Raw genomic sequence first — 13,724 nt, 5'->3', positions numbered from 1 at the left:
ATTCGAACTGACGTGAATTGAAATTCAATGTCTGCCCACGCGAACCTAGTGCTATCATACATTAATCAAACAAAAAAACCTCCACACTCAGCGTTCAGTCTAGGATAACCAAACGGTTGGAGAGAAAAAAAAAATAATACAAATTGCTCTACTTGGTCATAAATCGAAGGTAATCCCTGCCCGCTTTTCTTCATGTCATCTGGGAAAAAGGTGGAGAAAAAGAAATTTACAGCTTAGCACCGACGAGCTTAGCATAGGCCTCAGTGCTGAAACTCTTGGGACGCTCAATGGGGGCGCCGAGGGCACGGTCGATGATCAGCTGGGGCAGAACACCAAGGGCGCGGGAAACACCGAACAGGACGGTGTAGTAGTTGGCCTCGTTCAAGCCGTAGTACTGGAGGAGAACACCAGAGTGCTAAAGATCGGTCAGCTCACCACCGGCGCCAGGGGAGCAGGAGGATGGGGAGGACTTACAGCATCAACGTTGGGGTAGGGGTTCTTGGTCTTGCCGTGCTCGGTCAGGACACCAGGGGCAATCTTGTAGACCTGGCTGACCAGCTTGAACATGGGGTCATCGGGCAGCTTGCGAAGAGCGAACTCGCGCTGGGAAACATAGCGAGGATCGGTCTTACGAAGGACGGCGTGACCGTAACCGGGAACAACCTGACCGGCGTTCAGGGTGGACCACAGGTAGTCCTTGATGGCACCGTCGCTGAGATCGTTACCAATGCTCTTCTTCATCTTGGTGAGCCAGTTGAGCACTTCCTGGTTAGCCCTATTTGGGAGAAAAAAAAGATGAGTGTTAGCTTTGAGACATAAAACTTTTTTCGGGAATTTCAATAGTATGCTTACAATCCGTGGAGAGGACCAGCCAATCCATTGAGACCAGCAGCGAGAGAGAGCATGGGGGAGCTCAGAGCACTGCCAACAAGGTGGGTAGTGTGGGCGCTGACGTTGCCACCCTCGTGGTCGGAGTGGATGGTGAGGTAGAGACGCATGAGCTCAACGAAGTCCTTGTTCTCACCGTAGCCGAGCTGGTTGGCCAAGTTGAAGGAATAATCCTTGTCCTTCTGGATAGCAGCGACCTTGCCATCCTTGAAGACATTGCGGTAGATCTTGGAGGCAATGGTGGGGAGCTTGGCGATGAGGTCCATCGAGTCCTCGAAGGTGTAGTTCCAGTAGTCCTTCTTGCTAATACCCTTGGCGTAGGCCTTGGCGAAGGCAGACTCGTGCTCGAGAGCAGTAACGGCCAGAGAGAACTGAGCCATGGGGTGAAGGGTGCTGGGGCAGCGGTCGATGAGCTCCTCGATGAACTTGGGAAGATCGGAACGAGCAGCCCACTCGGCAGACAGGGCGCGGACCTGCTGCTCGGAGGGGATTTCGCCAGTCAGAAGCAGCCAGAAGAGACCTGGGCGCGGTTAGCTTGAATGTCCAACTGAAGGATCTATCAGTCAAAGGAATGGAAGTATACCTTCAGGGAGGGGCTCCTCGCCGCCGGGGGCCTTGGGAAGAAGCTTCTGGCACTCGGGAATCTATTTAATTCGCAGTGAGTGGGAGCGCAGCACAGATCGAAAGTAGCAGGAAAAACTTACAGTGTAGCCTCTGAAACGGATACCCTCCTCGGAATCCAAGACAGAGCCCTGGGTTTTAGCGTTAGCTCGTGTTCAAAGACTCGCACCAAGACGAAATGGTTTAAACACACCTCCCACACAAGACTCTTCACGCCACGGGCACCGCCATAGACCTGGTCAAGGGTGACCTCGCCAATGACCTTGTTGCCATATTCCCTGTTCAGAACAACAATCGAATCAGTATTTGCTATATGCGACTCACGAAGGATATCACAAGAGAAGGTCGCGCGCCTACTTTCTGAGCTTCTTAACCTTCTCGACCTCCTCGGGGAGCTTGTCGGCAAAGGTCTCCTTCAGGGACTAGATCAATGACGTCGAGTCAGCAAGGACAAAACTACATAGGACAATTGAATAGAGAAGACACAGTCACTAACCTTGGCCTTGCCGGTCGAGTAGCAACGCAAGCCATTGAAGGCAGCGGACTGGACGACTGGCTTAGCAGCGACGGAGGAGGAACGAAGGGTGAAAGTTCCGATTCTGAGTGTGGAAGCCATTGCGAATCAAACAACTATGAACGTTGACCGTTTGATGAGGAATGGGAGGGAGAGACGGTATATCAGGGAGACGTTGGAGTAGAAAGGGGAGAGATAAAAAAGAAGGGAGGTGTCCAGAATGTTGAGGGAGAAGCTCTTTTGCGGCCCTTTTTTTTCCATCTGACCGTATCGGTACAACCGGTACGTGATTGATACGGTAACAACCGGCAACGAGCGAGGCAATGACAACAACGTCGGGTACACAGTACGGTAACGCTAAGACCAGGGCAACACAGCCGGAATCCCGAGTTCCAACCAACTTTTTTTTTTTTTTTTCCTCCCTCAGTTCCCTTCTGTTCGGCGAGCTACTATCTACCTAGGTATCTACTACCTTAGTAGGTATGATATGTCGATGATGGTCCCGAAACATATTTAGGTCACGTATAGTAAGTGTCGTTATTATTCTTACCTACTCAGTAGTAAGTACTCTCCCTTCTCTACATGGGTTACTTGGAACTTGAAGACCTTCACCCGCCATATTCCGTCATTCGGAACAAAGAACGGATTACCTATGGACTACTAGATATGGATATGGAGTAGCTAGATACTCCGTAGTTAATATCCCAGTGCCAAGGCCCCGGCTGGGACACTTCGGACGCCTCAGTACGGGGTATAATCTATAAAATACGGAGTATACCGGGTATGTACAGGGTTAGTGATGAACGGTTTTTCAATGTGTCGTCTGCGATCACCATCAATCAGATATCATATGCCTTGTGGGTAGCTCGGCTTGTGATGTGGTTGATCGGTATCTTGTGCTTTGCGGCAGTACGGACTACGGAGTAATAATAATAATAATAATAATAATAGCTTGAAAGTTGGTGACGTCGGGAACTCGCCATCACGGTTCAACGCCACCACTCGGGGCCCCGAGCCTGTGTCTGGCTCAATGAGGTAATTGATAGGCTTCACAGAGCGAGAAGAGAATTTTAACTCGACTACAAGGTAGATATCTCTTCTGTAGTTAGCATGGGTTTGCTCTACTTCGTCGAGTGCGCATAGTATTTAGTGGTTGAACTCGAAACTTCTTCCATGGCAAAAAATTCTAATCATTGTTGTTGTTTGATGAAATCTGATTGTAGGATATAATTTCGGCTAGGTTTATGTATCATTTACTGGAGACTATCAATCTACTACAGCCTACAGGACTCCGTACGCATACATGGACAGTTATTCGTGCACATTACCTAACTATTCACAGTCATAAATTCCTGATTCGACTCACCGAACGGTAACTTCTGTCAGACTTTGGATACAATGATGGAGTTACGGAGTACGGAGTACGGAGTACCCTACGGAGTATTTACCGCCTTGGGTACCTAGGTACTCGTAGACTCGTAGCTAAGTTGTTCACAAGGGTGACAATATTCACGTGATATCATGTGACTTAGTGCCAAGACCAAGACTCATAAAGTTGCTGCCTCAGGCACTAAGAAAAGTTGGCTTTCCAGACCAAGACTAGCGCGGCAGGATTGAAGTTTTCTCCTCTTCGCAATCACCTGATCTCCGACTTCACTTCCTACTCTTTCTTTTTTCTCCTTCCTTTATCTGACATCCCTCTCTTCTGTCATCAACATCCTCCCACCCTTCGGCTGTTTTGGAATTCAGTTCTGAACAGCGTAAATCATATTTCGCTCATTTTCAGCTTACCTCTATTTTGCATCTTTTCTCTAGGCTGTACCCTGTACTAGTACTCACTCGCGAGTCGCAAAGCCCTGGACACCTTGCTTAGCTGTGTTCCAGCTGTAGGCGGAAGGCTCGTCGCCATTTGCTCGTGGAGTCTGTAGTGACACGACCACTAGAGGAAAAAAATCGCTCTAGACACTTCTCCCGGCTCAAGTTGGGCAGGACTCAGCAACTCGCCATCATTCTAGAGCATCTCAATATCTTATTGTACTGGATTGTCCAGTAGACATCTCGCGTTTGGAGTTCCAATTTCACCAAACTCCTCTATTCTATCCTCATTCAAAGTGATAGGACTTCCGGTCTTACACCACAAGAAACCCTAGGTCTCTGTGTTCCTTTCGTACAGCGTTGGAGTCTCAACAGCGATCTTCAACCATGTCGTCTGCTGTAGCAGAGTTGGAGAACTATCTCCAGTCTATGCTTGCTCTTAAGCCTCCAGGAGTCTCCGGATCTAAGATCAACAGTATCACATCGCTTTGTACAGCCAATGTTCAGGTATGAGAGTCCCTGAATTTTTTCCCAGCATGAACACTACTTCTGGATCGTAAGCTAACTCTTTGCCTTTCTTCTTACAGAATGAATCCGTCCTCATCCAGAAGATCTATACACACTTCAAAAAAGCACCAGGAACACACAAGTTGGGCGTACTCTATGTCGTAGACTCTGTAACTCGACAATGGGTAGAAGCAGCGCGCAAAGCAGGCCAGCCATCTGGTAGTGCTGCTCCCGATGGAACTTTCGCTGCTGGCGTCAACAGAGTGACAGAACTGCTCCCTGTTTTGATGACCGATATCATAAACAATGCTCCTGAAGATCAAAAGGTACGCTTTAGATGCAAAATGCGAATAATCACCAAACCATTACAGGATTCGTGGACTGTTCCGAAGGCGATATACAGCGGTGATCGTTTTTGTATCCCGTGATAGCCTCGCTTGGTCTCGAATCATCGTATTCCTGTGATGTATCCCCTTCTCACTGCTTAGAACCGTCACTCTTCCCTTTAAAAACTTCAGCTATGCTACGTGACGAATAGTCCCACTTACGTATTTGATGTTTTCACCATATAGGAGAAAATCAAGAAGCTGGTCGATATCTGGGAGCGTGGTTATACGTTTCCTGCACCCATGCTTGCATCGTTCAAAGAGAAGTTGAATGCACCAGCACCACAAAGTAAGCTACTCCTTCAGCACCCCTTGCGACACAGAAATTGGGCCTGCCGTATTTCTATCATATCAGATAGTTTTAGACGCGGGTTATCACAAACCCAACAGCTATTCTGTCAGATATCTAATTTCTACTTCTAGACGTTGAATCTACCACTCCAGAAGGATCACCTGCGCCAAACTACCTTCCAATCGGAGGTGCACAGCAGCAGCCATCAAATGGCGCATCTTCGACCACTCCCGCCCAGTCAGCTCCCGATACTTCCAGTATCTTGAAAGCTTTGGCGGACATGGCAAAACAGAACACAGCAGCCCCAGGAGTGCCGGCGGTACCGGCACCGGCTAATCCCCTAGGCGCCTTGAACCCGCAGAGGCCAATTCCACAACCCGTGGCATCGTCTGTAGATCCAGCTTCGCAAATTCAAAATGCACAAACTGGTGTAAACCCTTATGCTGCTGGAGCCATGGCAGCGCCATTCGCGGCCTTGAGTAGTCTTGCTCAAAACCCTGCGTTGTTACCCCCGCAAAGCCAGAGTCAGACTCCCCCTAACCCCTTGGCTGCCGCGGCAAACCCATTGGCTGCGCTACTTCCGCAGGCGACTGCAGCTCCGACTCAGGCAACTCCTGGTCTAGCGCCAGATGCCCTGCAGCAGCAGCTCCAGCTCCTGCAGCTGCTTGCGGCGCAAGGAATCCCCCAGGATCAGTGGGCGACTGCCCTGCAGATTCTCAGCCTCTCTAATCCCACGAATATGACCGGTCTGAACCCTGGGCAGGTTCCCGGCTTCAATTTGCCGGGTCAGACCGCGACTGCGACTGCGACTGCTTGGGGTACCCGTCCAGAGTCCCAATCACGTGACTTTGAACGGGACCGTGAGAGGGACCGTGATTACATGCGCTCTCCTCCAGGCCAGTATCGTCGCCGCTCCCGGTCTCCCGGATGGGAACGGCGTCGCGATCCGTCTCCTCCACGACGCCGCGACAGCCCTGTTTACGGAGAGTACCATGGGGATTCGCCTGGTCGCCGAGGTGACATGCGCAACCGACGTGGCAACGAATACCGCCAGCGCAGCCCTCCCGGTCGTAGACGCCGTTCTCCTTCACCTCCTCGCAATGATCCCGCACTGCCTCCTCCTGGACCGAAGTTTATTGAATGGGATTACTCCATTGGACAAGGAAACATCAAAGGTGCGTACGGCAATCTATCGACGCACAACATCCAATTCATCTGCTAACATACATGCGAACAGTTCTGAGCCGAACTCTTTTCGTTGGCGGTGTCACGTAAGTTTAGACAACCTGATCTCAGGAGCATTTCAATGGGCTGTTTACTAACTATTTCTTAGATCCTCCGAAGCACACCTGCGTTCTCTATTCGGCAAGTTTGGTATCGTCCAAACATGCATTGTCAACATCGACAAACGCCATGCCTTCATCAAGATGATTAGTCGCCAGGACGCCATCAGCGCCCGCGAGGGAATGGAATCATATAAATCGGGAGACATGCAATTAAGAGTAAGTCATTTCGACACATTGCGTCTTGTGTAGGTCGTACCTCTGACAAATTTAGACTCGTTGGGGTGTGGGATTTGGCCCGCGTGACTGCAGCGATTATCAGACAGGCATCAGTGTTATCCCAATCGAGCGGCTCACCGAAGCGGATCGTAAATGGATGCTTACCGCCGAATATGGCGGAACCGGTGGTCGGCCCATCGAGTCCGGCATGGTGGTTGAGGAACCAGACATCGAGATTGGTGCAGGCGTTTCATCGAAAGGTAAGAAAGATGAATTTTTTCTTCCTTTTATCTCTATATCGCAAGTTCTCGGCTGACTGTCTGCCAACAGCCATCAGTAGACGAATTGCCACGGATACCGGAGGAAAACGCGGTCCAGTGTCCTCTCGTACTCAGCAAGATCGATTCCGTCGTCCCGAACGCGATGGCCATACAGTTGGAATGGGTCCCGGCGGTCCCGGCTCCCACGGTGAGCGTGATACGTCCACTGCCAGTAATGTTGGTGTCCCGCCCGCGGTGCCTGGGTTTGGATTTTCGTTTCCTGGAATGCCCATGTTTCCCCCGGGTTTCATGATGGGTGGAGCGCAAGCTGGACCTTCCAATGGATCGAGTCAACCACCACCTCCCGGTCAATGAAGATGAGCATCAAATATCTTTCACTGGATATTCCAGACCTGGCAATTCCCAACGCATCGGTGCTATGGGATCTCCCTTGCCATGTGTCCAGCATATGTCTCCATACGAACAACCGGTCCGTATTATATCACCTTGCTTTCTTCCTCCGTCTTTCTCTATCTTCTTTTTCTTCTCTACTATGTACAATCTTCATCGGGGAGGGTTCATTCGGGAGTTTTTTGATCTTCGAGGGTGGTTTCTGAAACATGATTTCTGTTTGCGGTTTTCCTTACCAAAGACTTTCTTGAGACATGCGCAATTAGGCATGGGACATTGACCCTGGGGGTGCACGATGATCTGTATGCACTGCTTATTCAGATGCACGGCAATATGATCTTTGCCATTGATATGACAGTGGTTATGCGTTGGGAATTGGGATCAGAACCTTTCAAAATGATTGTATTAAGGCTTAGCGGTTTTCGAACTTCCCTTCGTCCTCTTACTTCCTCTTGTCTTGTACCACAAGTTTCTTCCATTGCTGTGATGGCCTTGCATTTGATTTGATTTCGAATTGGTTGAGATTTCCTGGGTGGCTTTCTCCCTGTGTTGTGATCGTTTGTTGCTGGGTCTGCTTTACAACTGAAGCTGTTGATATCAGGGACCTTTTTTTTTTTTTTTTTTTTTTTTTCTTTGATTACTGCACCCCTGTGATTCCATATTCCCCTCTGATGTCAATCCTAGTTCAATTATTTTACTCTGCTGAATGACTTCCGATATGCAAGGGAAACTTTCTAGTTCGGTTGTGGTAATGTATGTTCATTGTGTAGATTTGGCGATGCAAGATTCCAGATCTTTGACATCGCAACGTATGTACATCCCATTATCGAATAGCAGCAAGATCTTTTGGTTCTTACTGTTATTCCATGACGGTGTATTCCAATCAACAAACAGTGATTCTGAGCGAAGAAACGAAAAAAAAAACGTAAATAGATATTGCTTGGTATCATAAGTTGAGTTGTATCATGCATCCTGTTTCTCCTTCAGTCCCTCATTTTCTCCGTTGCGGATCGAGAAAGGTACGACACCCTACTGCGAGAGCGCGGCAGCCGAGGCTTTGAAGGACTGCTCGAAATCGGCAATGATGTCATCAATGTGTTCGGTGCCGACCGACAGACGGATAGCATCCTCAGTGACACCCGAGGCGATACGCTCTTCCTCGGTAAGCTGCTCGTGGGTGGTGGACCATGGGTGGATGGCGAGGGTCTTCGAATCTCCGACACTATAGCAAGTTCCAGTCAGCTCAGTTCACCAATGCGGGTCGCTCCTCTTGAGCCAAAATATATCACTTACTTGGCGAGGTTGGAAATCAGCTTGAAGTTATCGACGACCTGACTACCGGCAGCCGCGCCTCCCTTGACACCAAAGGACAGAACGCCACCGAAGCCGCGCTTCAAGTAGCGCTTGGCAATCTCATGGCTAGGATGAGATTCCAAACCGGGGTATGAGACCCAGCTGACGTTCTCGTTCTTCTGCAGCCAGTTGGCCAGAGCGATGGCATTGCTGGCATGGCGTTCGGCACGCAAACTCAGCGTTTCGATACCAAGGAGGAGCTGCTGAGCGGCAAATGGGTTCAGCGCCGATCCAAGATCACGGAGAATCTCTACACGGACACGGATAGCGAACGCAATAGGTCCGAAGGTCTCCCAGAACTTCAAGCCGTGATAGCCCTCCGATGGTTCGACGAACTGAGGGAATCTGTCGGCGTGCTTGCCCCAGTCAAATTTACCGCTGTCGACAACAACACCAGCAACGGTGGTACCATGTCCACCAATCCACTTGGTTGCACTGTGTACAACAATGTCGGCTCCGTGCTCGATGGGACGGAAGAAATAGCCTCCAGCACCGAAAGTGTTATCAACCTGACATTGACAGAAAAGAGTGAGTAACATGCCTCAACCGGTAGTCTAAGTGAGACACTTACCACAAGGGGAACTCCCTTCTCGTGCGCGACCTTGGCAATGGCCTCAAAGTCAGGCACGTTGAAGCGGGGGTTGCCAATGGTTTCGACGTAGACGGCCTTGGTGCGATCATCGATGGCCGCGGCAATGTCCTCAGGCTTATCTCCCTGAACGAACTTGGTTGTAATACCCAGACGAGGGAGGGTAACCTTCAATTGATTGTAGGTGCCACCGTACAAGTTGGAGGTGGCTACGATGTTATCACCGGCATGGGCAAGGGCGGCGATGGCCATGAACTGAGCAGCTTGGCCAGAGGCGGCCGCGACAGCTGCAACGCCACCTTCAAGGGCAGCAATACGCTTCTCGAAAACATCAACAGTCGGCTAGCGTAGGATATACGATGATCAGTGTCTGTGTGCTAGATGGTCCATTTGACCGGTGCGGGAATCACTCACGTTCATGATACGACTGTAGATGTTTCCGAATTCCTTCAGGCCAAACAGCCTGGCGCCATGTGCAGAGTCATTGAAGACATATGACTGCGGATAGCTGTTAGCGGACGCGTCGGATATATGACGGGGTAAAGAAAAGGGGGGGGGGGGGGGGGTCGCCAACAGTTGTGGCATAGATAGGCACAGCACGCGAATTGGTGGCGGAATCTGGTTCATGACTTGGGAGAATTGGTCAATACAGCTAAATGCATAATGAACAGAAAGCAGCTCATCGATCTATATCTTACCCAGCATGAAGTTGGAGTGTATCGAAGTGGGGTGTCTGAGACATGATGCTGGTCTCTCTGTCTCTCTCTGTTTCTCGGGGAATGTCAAGGTAGGAATGGTTCAACCGACAATTAAGAGGTGGAATAGAGGGGAAGATATAAGAGCACACTGAAGAAAGGAGGTTTAGACAGTCAAGGCGGGGGCAATGTTCAGTGACAGCCTCAACTATATAGATCTGTACTTCGTAACTATCGTTGGAATAGCGGCGATGGCGTGATTGAAGGACGAACATCGGAGCTGGAAAAGGAAAAGCAAATATGGGGGAAAAGCAGAATTACGCGAAAGCATCAATAATGGGAACTATGAGAGGCAGAATTTGTGAAGTCACTGTTTGATTCTTTTGGTCTACTACTACATGCAAAACTTTCTGATATGCTTGACAGAAAAATAAGCCATTGCAGGGGATCCGACTCTGCGTAGGAAGGGGAAGATAAGATCAGATCAAAGATCATAGATATAAGAGTCGTCAGGGTAACACCAAACGTTGCTGCATTATGCATAGTCGCGTTGAGAGAGAGAGAGGGTCGGAAACTACTAGTATTGGCGGAATATGGAGTATGGAGGGGTAAGATTATGTAAGTACTCCATGGTCACGATTATGTCCACAAAGTCTGGGGAAGACAATGAGTCAGCACGGTTCATATCTCGCATTAATATCATCATTATTCTAATATCCATCCTCACTATTTCTTGATCAGGCCTTATGCCAGCATTGATGCGCCAATCCTCGACACGTAAGGTCATCAGATCATAAGATATCCTCTTCGACAAGATAGTCTAGGTGGGTTGCCTATTATACCCTTGGTAGGTACGTATATATACGGAGTAACTACTAGAGCCATGAGGAATCACATACAACTCAAACCATGGATCCTGTCATGGATTCAAGATGATACCCGAATTCTTCATAGTATCCATTTCGTCTAAGTACCAGATAAGTACTAACAGACTATTTATAGACAGATTTTCTCTCGATATCTGTGGCTTGGATGCTATTGTAGTCATATAATTATTATTAATAAGAGTAGCAGTAGGGTGATCTCCCATGCTGGCTGCCGAGACGCTTGTCGTCATAAGGTGGTCCTTACCTATTGTTTGTATGATCACAGGTACAAAAAAAAAAGAAGACAATCAGCGCCCAATGACCTAGCATTTCCCCATCGGAGAGAAGAGAATAGTCAGAATGTCCTTTCTTGATTTGAAGCCTAATATAACCCGTAGTAGGACTCTGCACAACAACTGACAGCTAGCTAGAAAACCAAGAAAAACTCGCCAATCAGAATGACCAAAATACTCACCACAAGGCTCAGCGGCGTACAAGTTAGGCGGAAGTATTAAGGACGCTTGGGCAAGTGACGTTTGTTATCCCCAAGCCAACTAAACATTATTTATTTAAATCGCAGGGACTGGTGGTCCCCATCCTTTGCCAGTGTGTCCTTCATTCTTGCTCAATATATCAATACCAACCGAATAAATCATCCGTCCGGAGTCAGTATCCTGAACAACTTTTGGCAAGAGTTTCCCGCCCCAAGGTAAGTCTTCTACCATCAGTTCCTGTCCATTTTCATTTCCCTGTCACAAGATGACGGCCGAGCTAGAGCGCTCAATGGCTCGGCGAGGTAATGATGATCAGGACTGAAAAGAGCGTCCTTGATTTCACCACCCGAGATTGTCCCGGTGCTGTTTAAAGACGAGCCACTGTCCAGTCGGCATCGACCTTCGTTCTCCTACCTTCACATGTTCGAGGTTCTGTTTCGATCGGAAGCCCTTGCTGATTGCCGTCGAATTCCATTTTGGAACTCTAGTTTTGACGTTCCCAAATCCCGTGGGAAAAGTGTTGCAGTGTTCAATCGAGACGATTCGCGCATATGAACTTTTGTGATTTGAACTTTTTTCTCATCCACCAGTCCTTTCGCTGTCCATCATGGCTGCCAATTTCCCATGGATATATCCGGTTCGTGTGGCTCAGGCCATCTTCGCAATCATCGTTCTAGGATTGACGGGATATGGTACGCCTCCTCTTCGTTGCGCTGTGCAAGAACCATATCATCGGACCCTAACATCAAAGCAGCTGTCAGTTGGATCCGCTGGAGCGATACTATCAATTTCATGCTCTTCAACAGCGCCTGGACGGCCTTCATTGCGGTGCCCTATCTGGCGTTGGCCCCCGTTTTCTTCCCGAGACTGGCTCATCGCTTTGTGATCCCTGCCGTTGAAGCTGTTACCATGATATTCTGGTTTTCAGGCTTCGTCGCATTGGGGGTCTGGCTTCCTCCTTCAGAAGCCTGCCATTGGGGTCGGTGCCGCGCGTTGCAAGCAGCAACTGTATTTGGGGCATTTGAGTGGTGCGTTCTATTCTTTCCCAAACTCTCGGAATTCCAAGAGTTCATCCGAGGTCGCTAGGACTGACACTGCAGAAATAGGGCATTGTTCCTTGCTACGACTGTTGTCGCAGTTCTGGGGGCTTTGCGATCTGGTAACCACAGCACCAACAGTACGAAACCCGCCCCGCATAACACCGTTCATAGTGGAGTCTAAAACAGGGTTTGATTGCAGCTGTAGTTCCCTGAGATCCCATACATCTCACATGAATGTGCAGACGAGAGAAGAAAGAGAGAGAGAGAGAGAGACTGCGGAACTATTCTAATGAGCATGATGACGTCATCTGAACGGACTGTGTTGCTTCCTGATGGAAATTTACATTCTGTTTTCTGTGATTTTTTGGTGTTGTGGATACCCTTTTTGAGTTGACAAAATTAATGATGACAATAATGTTAATAAGCCTTCTTACTGCCTGGGGTTGGTTTGGAATTCTACTACGGAGTAGTTGAAGTTCATTCTCAGTGGCGGAATGGCCATATGATACTACCTTGGTAGTATTATTGCGGCTTTTGTTGATCCACTCAAAGGAACTAACTAGTAGGACTGTAGGAGTGTAGGACTGCCAGTGAACTTGGTTTAGGATATAGTCTATTATTATTTATTACTCTGTAGAAAGATGACTCTCAAAAATGCTCTACAGAAGGCTTGAAAATGGGAGGTATTATTATCTGTGAGACCATGGATAGTCCTGCAATCTTAAAACGATATCGCCGACCGACACGAGATGAAGATGAAATCTCTGCCTGAAGGATTAGCTAAGCTAAGCCGGCCATTGGGTCTTGCCTTCAGCAGGCGAACCAAGCTTCTTCTACCTTCCGCCACCGCACTGGTTATTTGCGGCTAGATACCTAGATTAGAGTATCTATGTAACTAAGTCTTTACGAGAAAAAATTTCTGTTCTCCGCTTGGATTCCAGCTCTTATCAGTATCGGTCTTTGGGGTTTGCGAGAATAATTTAAATCCCCGTTCATGGATGCTGATTGGTGATTGCGACTACCGGATGTTCGCCATCCAGGAAGCGTTTTTTTTTTCTGTTCGCCTGTTGCCATCCAGGCATCCACCCTATGGATTCCCACTTTTCAATCGCGTTACATCGTCTTCCCGCTCGCAGATAGAGAAGAGGAGTCATCAACTCCGCTCCACTACTATGTATGTAAGTAAGCAACCTAACAAGTAAGTACTCCGTGAGTACCTACTACTACTAGGTAGTTGATTAGGTAGTAGATAGATCGATAGATATCTAGTTATCTACTGGCTTCAAAATGCTCATTGTATGATCAATAGATTTTCTTCAATTTGCCATTGGCCCTGGCTTTATCTCGTCGGTGTGTCTGCTCACCCTCGGACCCTCGCAGTCTTCACAATAAAAAGCCCAGCGCTCTCCAGCCAAGTTGCTTCGCAGTGTGTTCAATTTGGGTTCACTACTCCACTGCGGGAAACGGAAAAGAAAGAGAGAGAGAAGAAGA

General features: G+C 48.6%; 4 protein-coding genes across 4 annotated transcripts, besides 6 other annotated features; 2 read left to right on the top strand and 2 right to left on the bottom strand.

Annotated features, from left to right (window-relative positions):
- Nucleotides 1–226: 226 nt before the first annotated feature.
- On the bottom strand, nucleotides 227–2,125 carry cit1 (citrate (Si)-synthase CIT1; the record flags this gene model as incomplete). The annotated part of the gene is made up of 8 exons (XM_001276107.1): nucleotides 227–415; nucleotides 475–775; nucleotides 853–1,408; nucleotides 1,472–1,532; nucleotides 1,593–1,640; nucleotides 1,703–1,787; nucleotides 1,867–1,931; nucleotides 2,006–2,125. The coding sequence occupies 8 exons, from the start codon at nucleotides 2,123–2,125 to the stop codon at nucleotides 227–229; spliced, it is 1,425 nt and encodes a 474-aa protein (XP_001276108.1).
- An 822-nt stretch (nucleotides 2,126–2,947) lies between these two features.
- Nucleotides 2,948–2,973: a microsatellite.
- Nucleotides 2,949–2,973: a microsatellite.
- Nucleotides 2,974–3,427: 454 nt separating this feature from the next.
- Nucleotides 3,428–3,455: a microsatellite.
- A 770-nt stretch (nucleotides 3,456–4,225) lies between these two features.
- ACLA_000920 (Nrd1 complex RNA-binding subunit) lies at nucleotides 4,226–7,160 on the top strand (the record flags this gene model as incomplete). The annotated part of the gene is made up of 8 exons (XM_001276106.1): nucleotides 4,226–4,345; nucleotides 4,426–4,671; nucleotides 4,918–5,020; nucleotides 5,155–6,198; nucleotides 6,261–6,294; nucleotides 6,357–6,525; nucleotides 6,581–6,785; nucleotides 6,856–7,160. The coding sequence occupies 8 exons, from the start codon at nucleotides 4,226–4,228 to the stop codon at nucleotides 7,158–7,160; spliced, it is 2,226 nt and encodes a 741-aa protein (XP_001276107.1).
- A 642-nt stretch (nucleotides 7,161–7,802) lies between these two features.
- Nucleotides 7,803–7,831: a microsatellite.
- Nucleotides 7,804–7,827: a microsatellite.
- Nucleotides 7,832–8,225: 394 nt separating the features above from the next.
- Nucleotides 8,226–9,880, bottom strand: ACLA_000910 (O-acetylhomoserine aminocarboxypropyltransferase/cysteine synthase family protein; the record flags this gene model as incomplete). Its single annotated transcript, XM_001276105.1, has 6 exons — nucleotides 8,226–8,418; nucleotides 8,490–9,058; nucleotides 9,121–9,480; nucleotides 9,553–9,636; nucleotides 9,713–9,767; nucleotides 9,837–9,880. The coding sequence occupies 6 exons, from the start codon at nucleotides 9,878–9,880 to the stop codon at nucleotides 8,226–8,228; spliced, it is 1,305 nt and encodes a 434-aa protein (XP_001276106.1).
- A 1,920-nt stretch (nucleotides 9,881–11,800) lies between these two features.
- Nucleotides 11,801–12,414, top strand: ACLA_000900 (MARVEL domain-containing protein; the record flags this gene model as incomplete). Its single annotated transcript, XM_001276104.1, has 3 exons — nucleotides 11,801–11,885; nucleotides 11,948–12,221; nucleotides 12,300–12,414. 3 exons carry the CDS (start codon nucleotides 11,801–11,803, stop codon nucleotides 12,412–12,414), a joined length of 474 nt encoding a protein of 157 aa, XP_001276105.1.
- Nucleotides 12,415–12,477: 63 nt separating this feature from the next.
- Nucleotides 12,478–12,506: a microsatellite.
- Between the last annotated feature and the right edge of the window lie 1,218 nt (nucleotides 12,507–13,724).

The sequence above is a fragment of the Aspergillus clavatus genome, genomic scaffold, assembly GCF_000002715.2.
Source record: "Aspergillus clavatus NRRL 1 1099423829750 genomic scaffold, whole genome shotgun sequence".
Classification (NCBI taxonomy): Eukaryota; Fungi; Ascomycota; class Eurotiomycetes; order Eurotiales; family Aspergillaceae; genus Aspergillus; species Aspergillus clavatus.
This window is presented reverse-complemented; position numbering and strand designations above follow the sequence as displayed.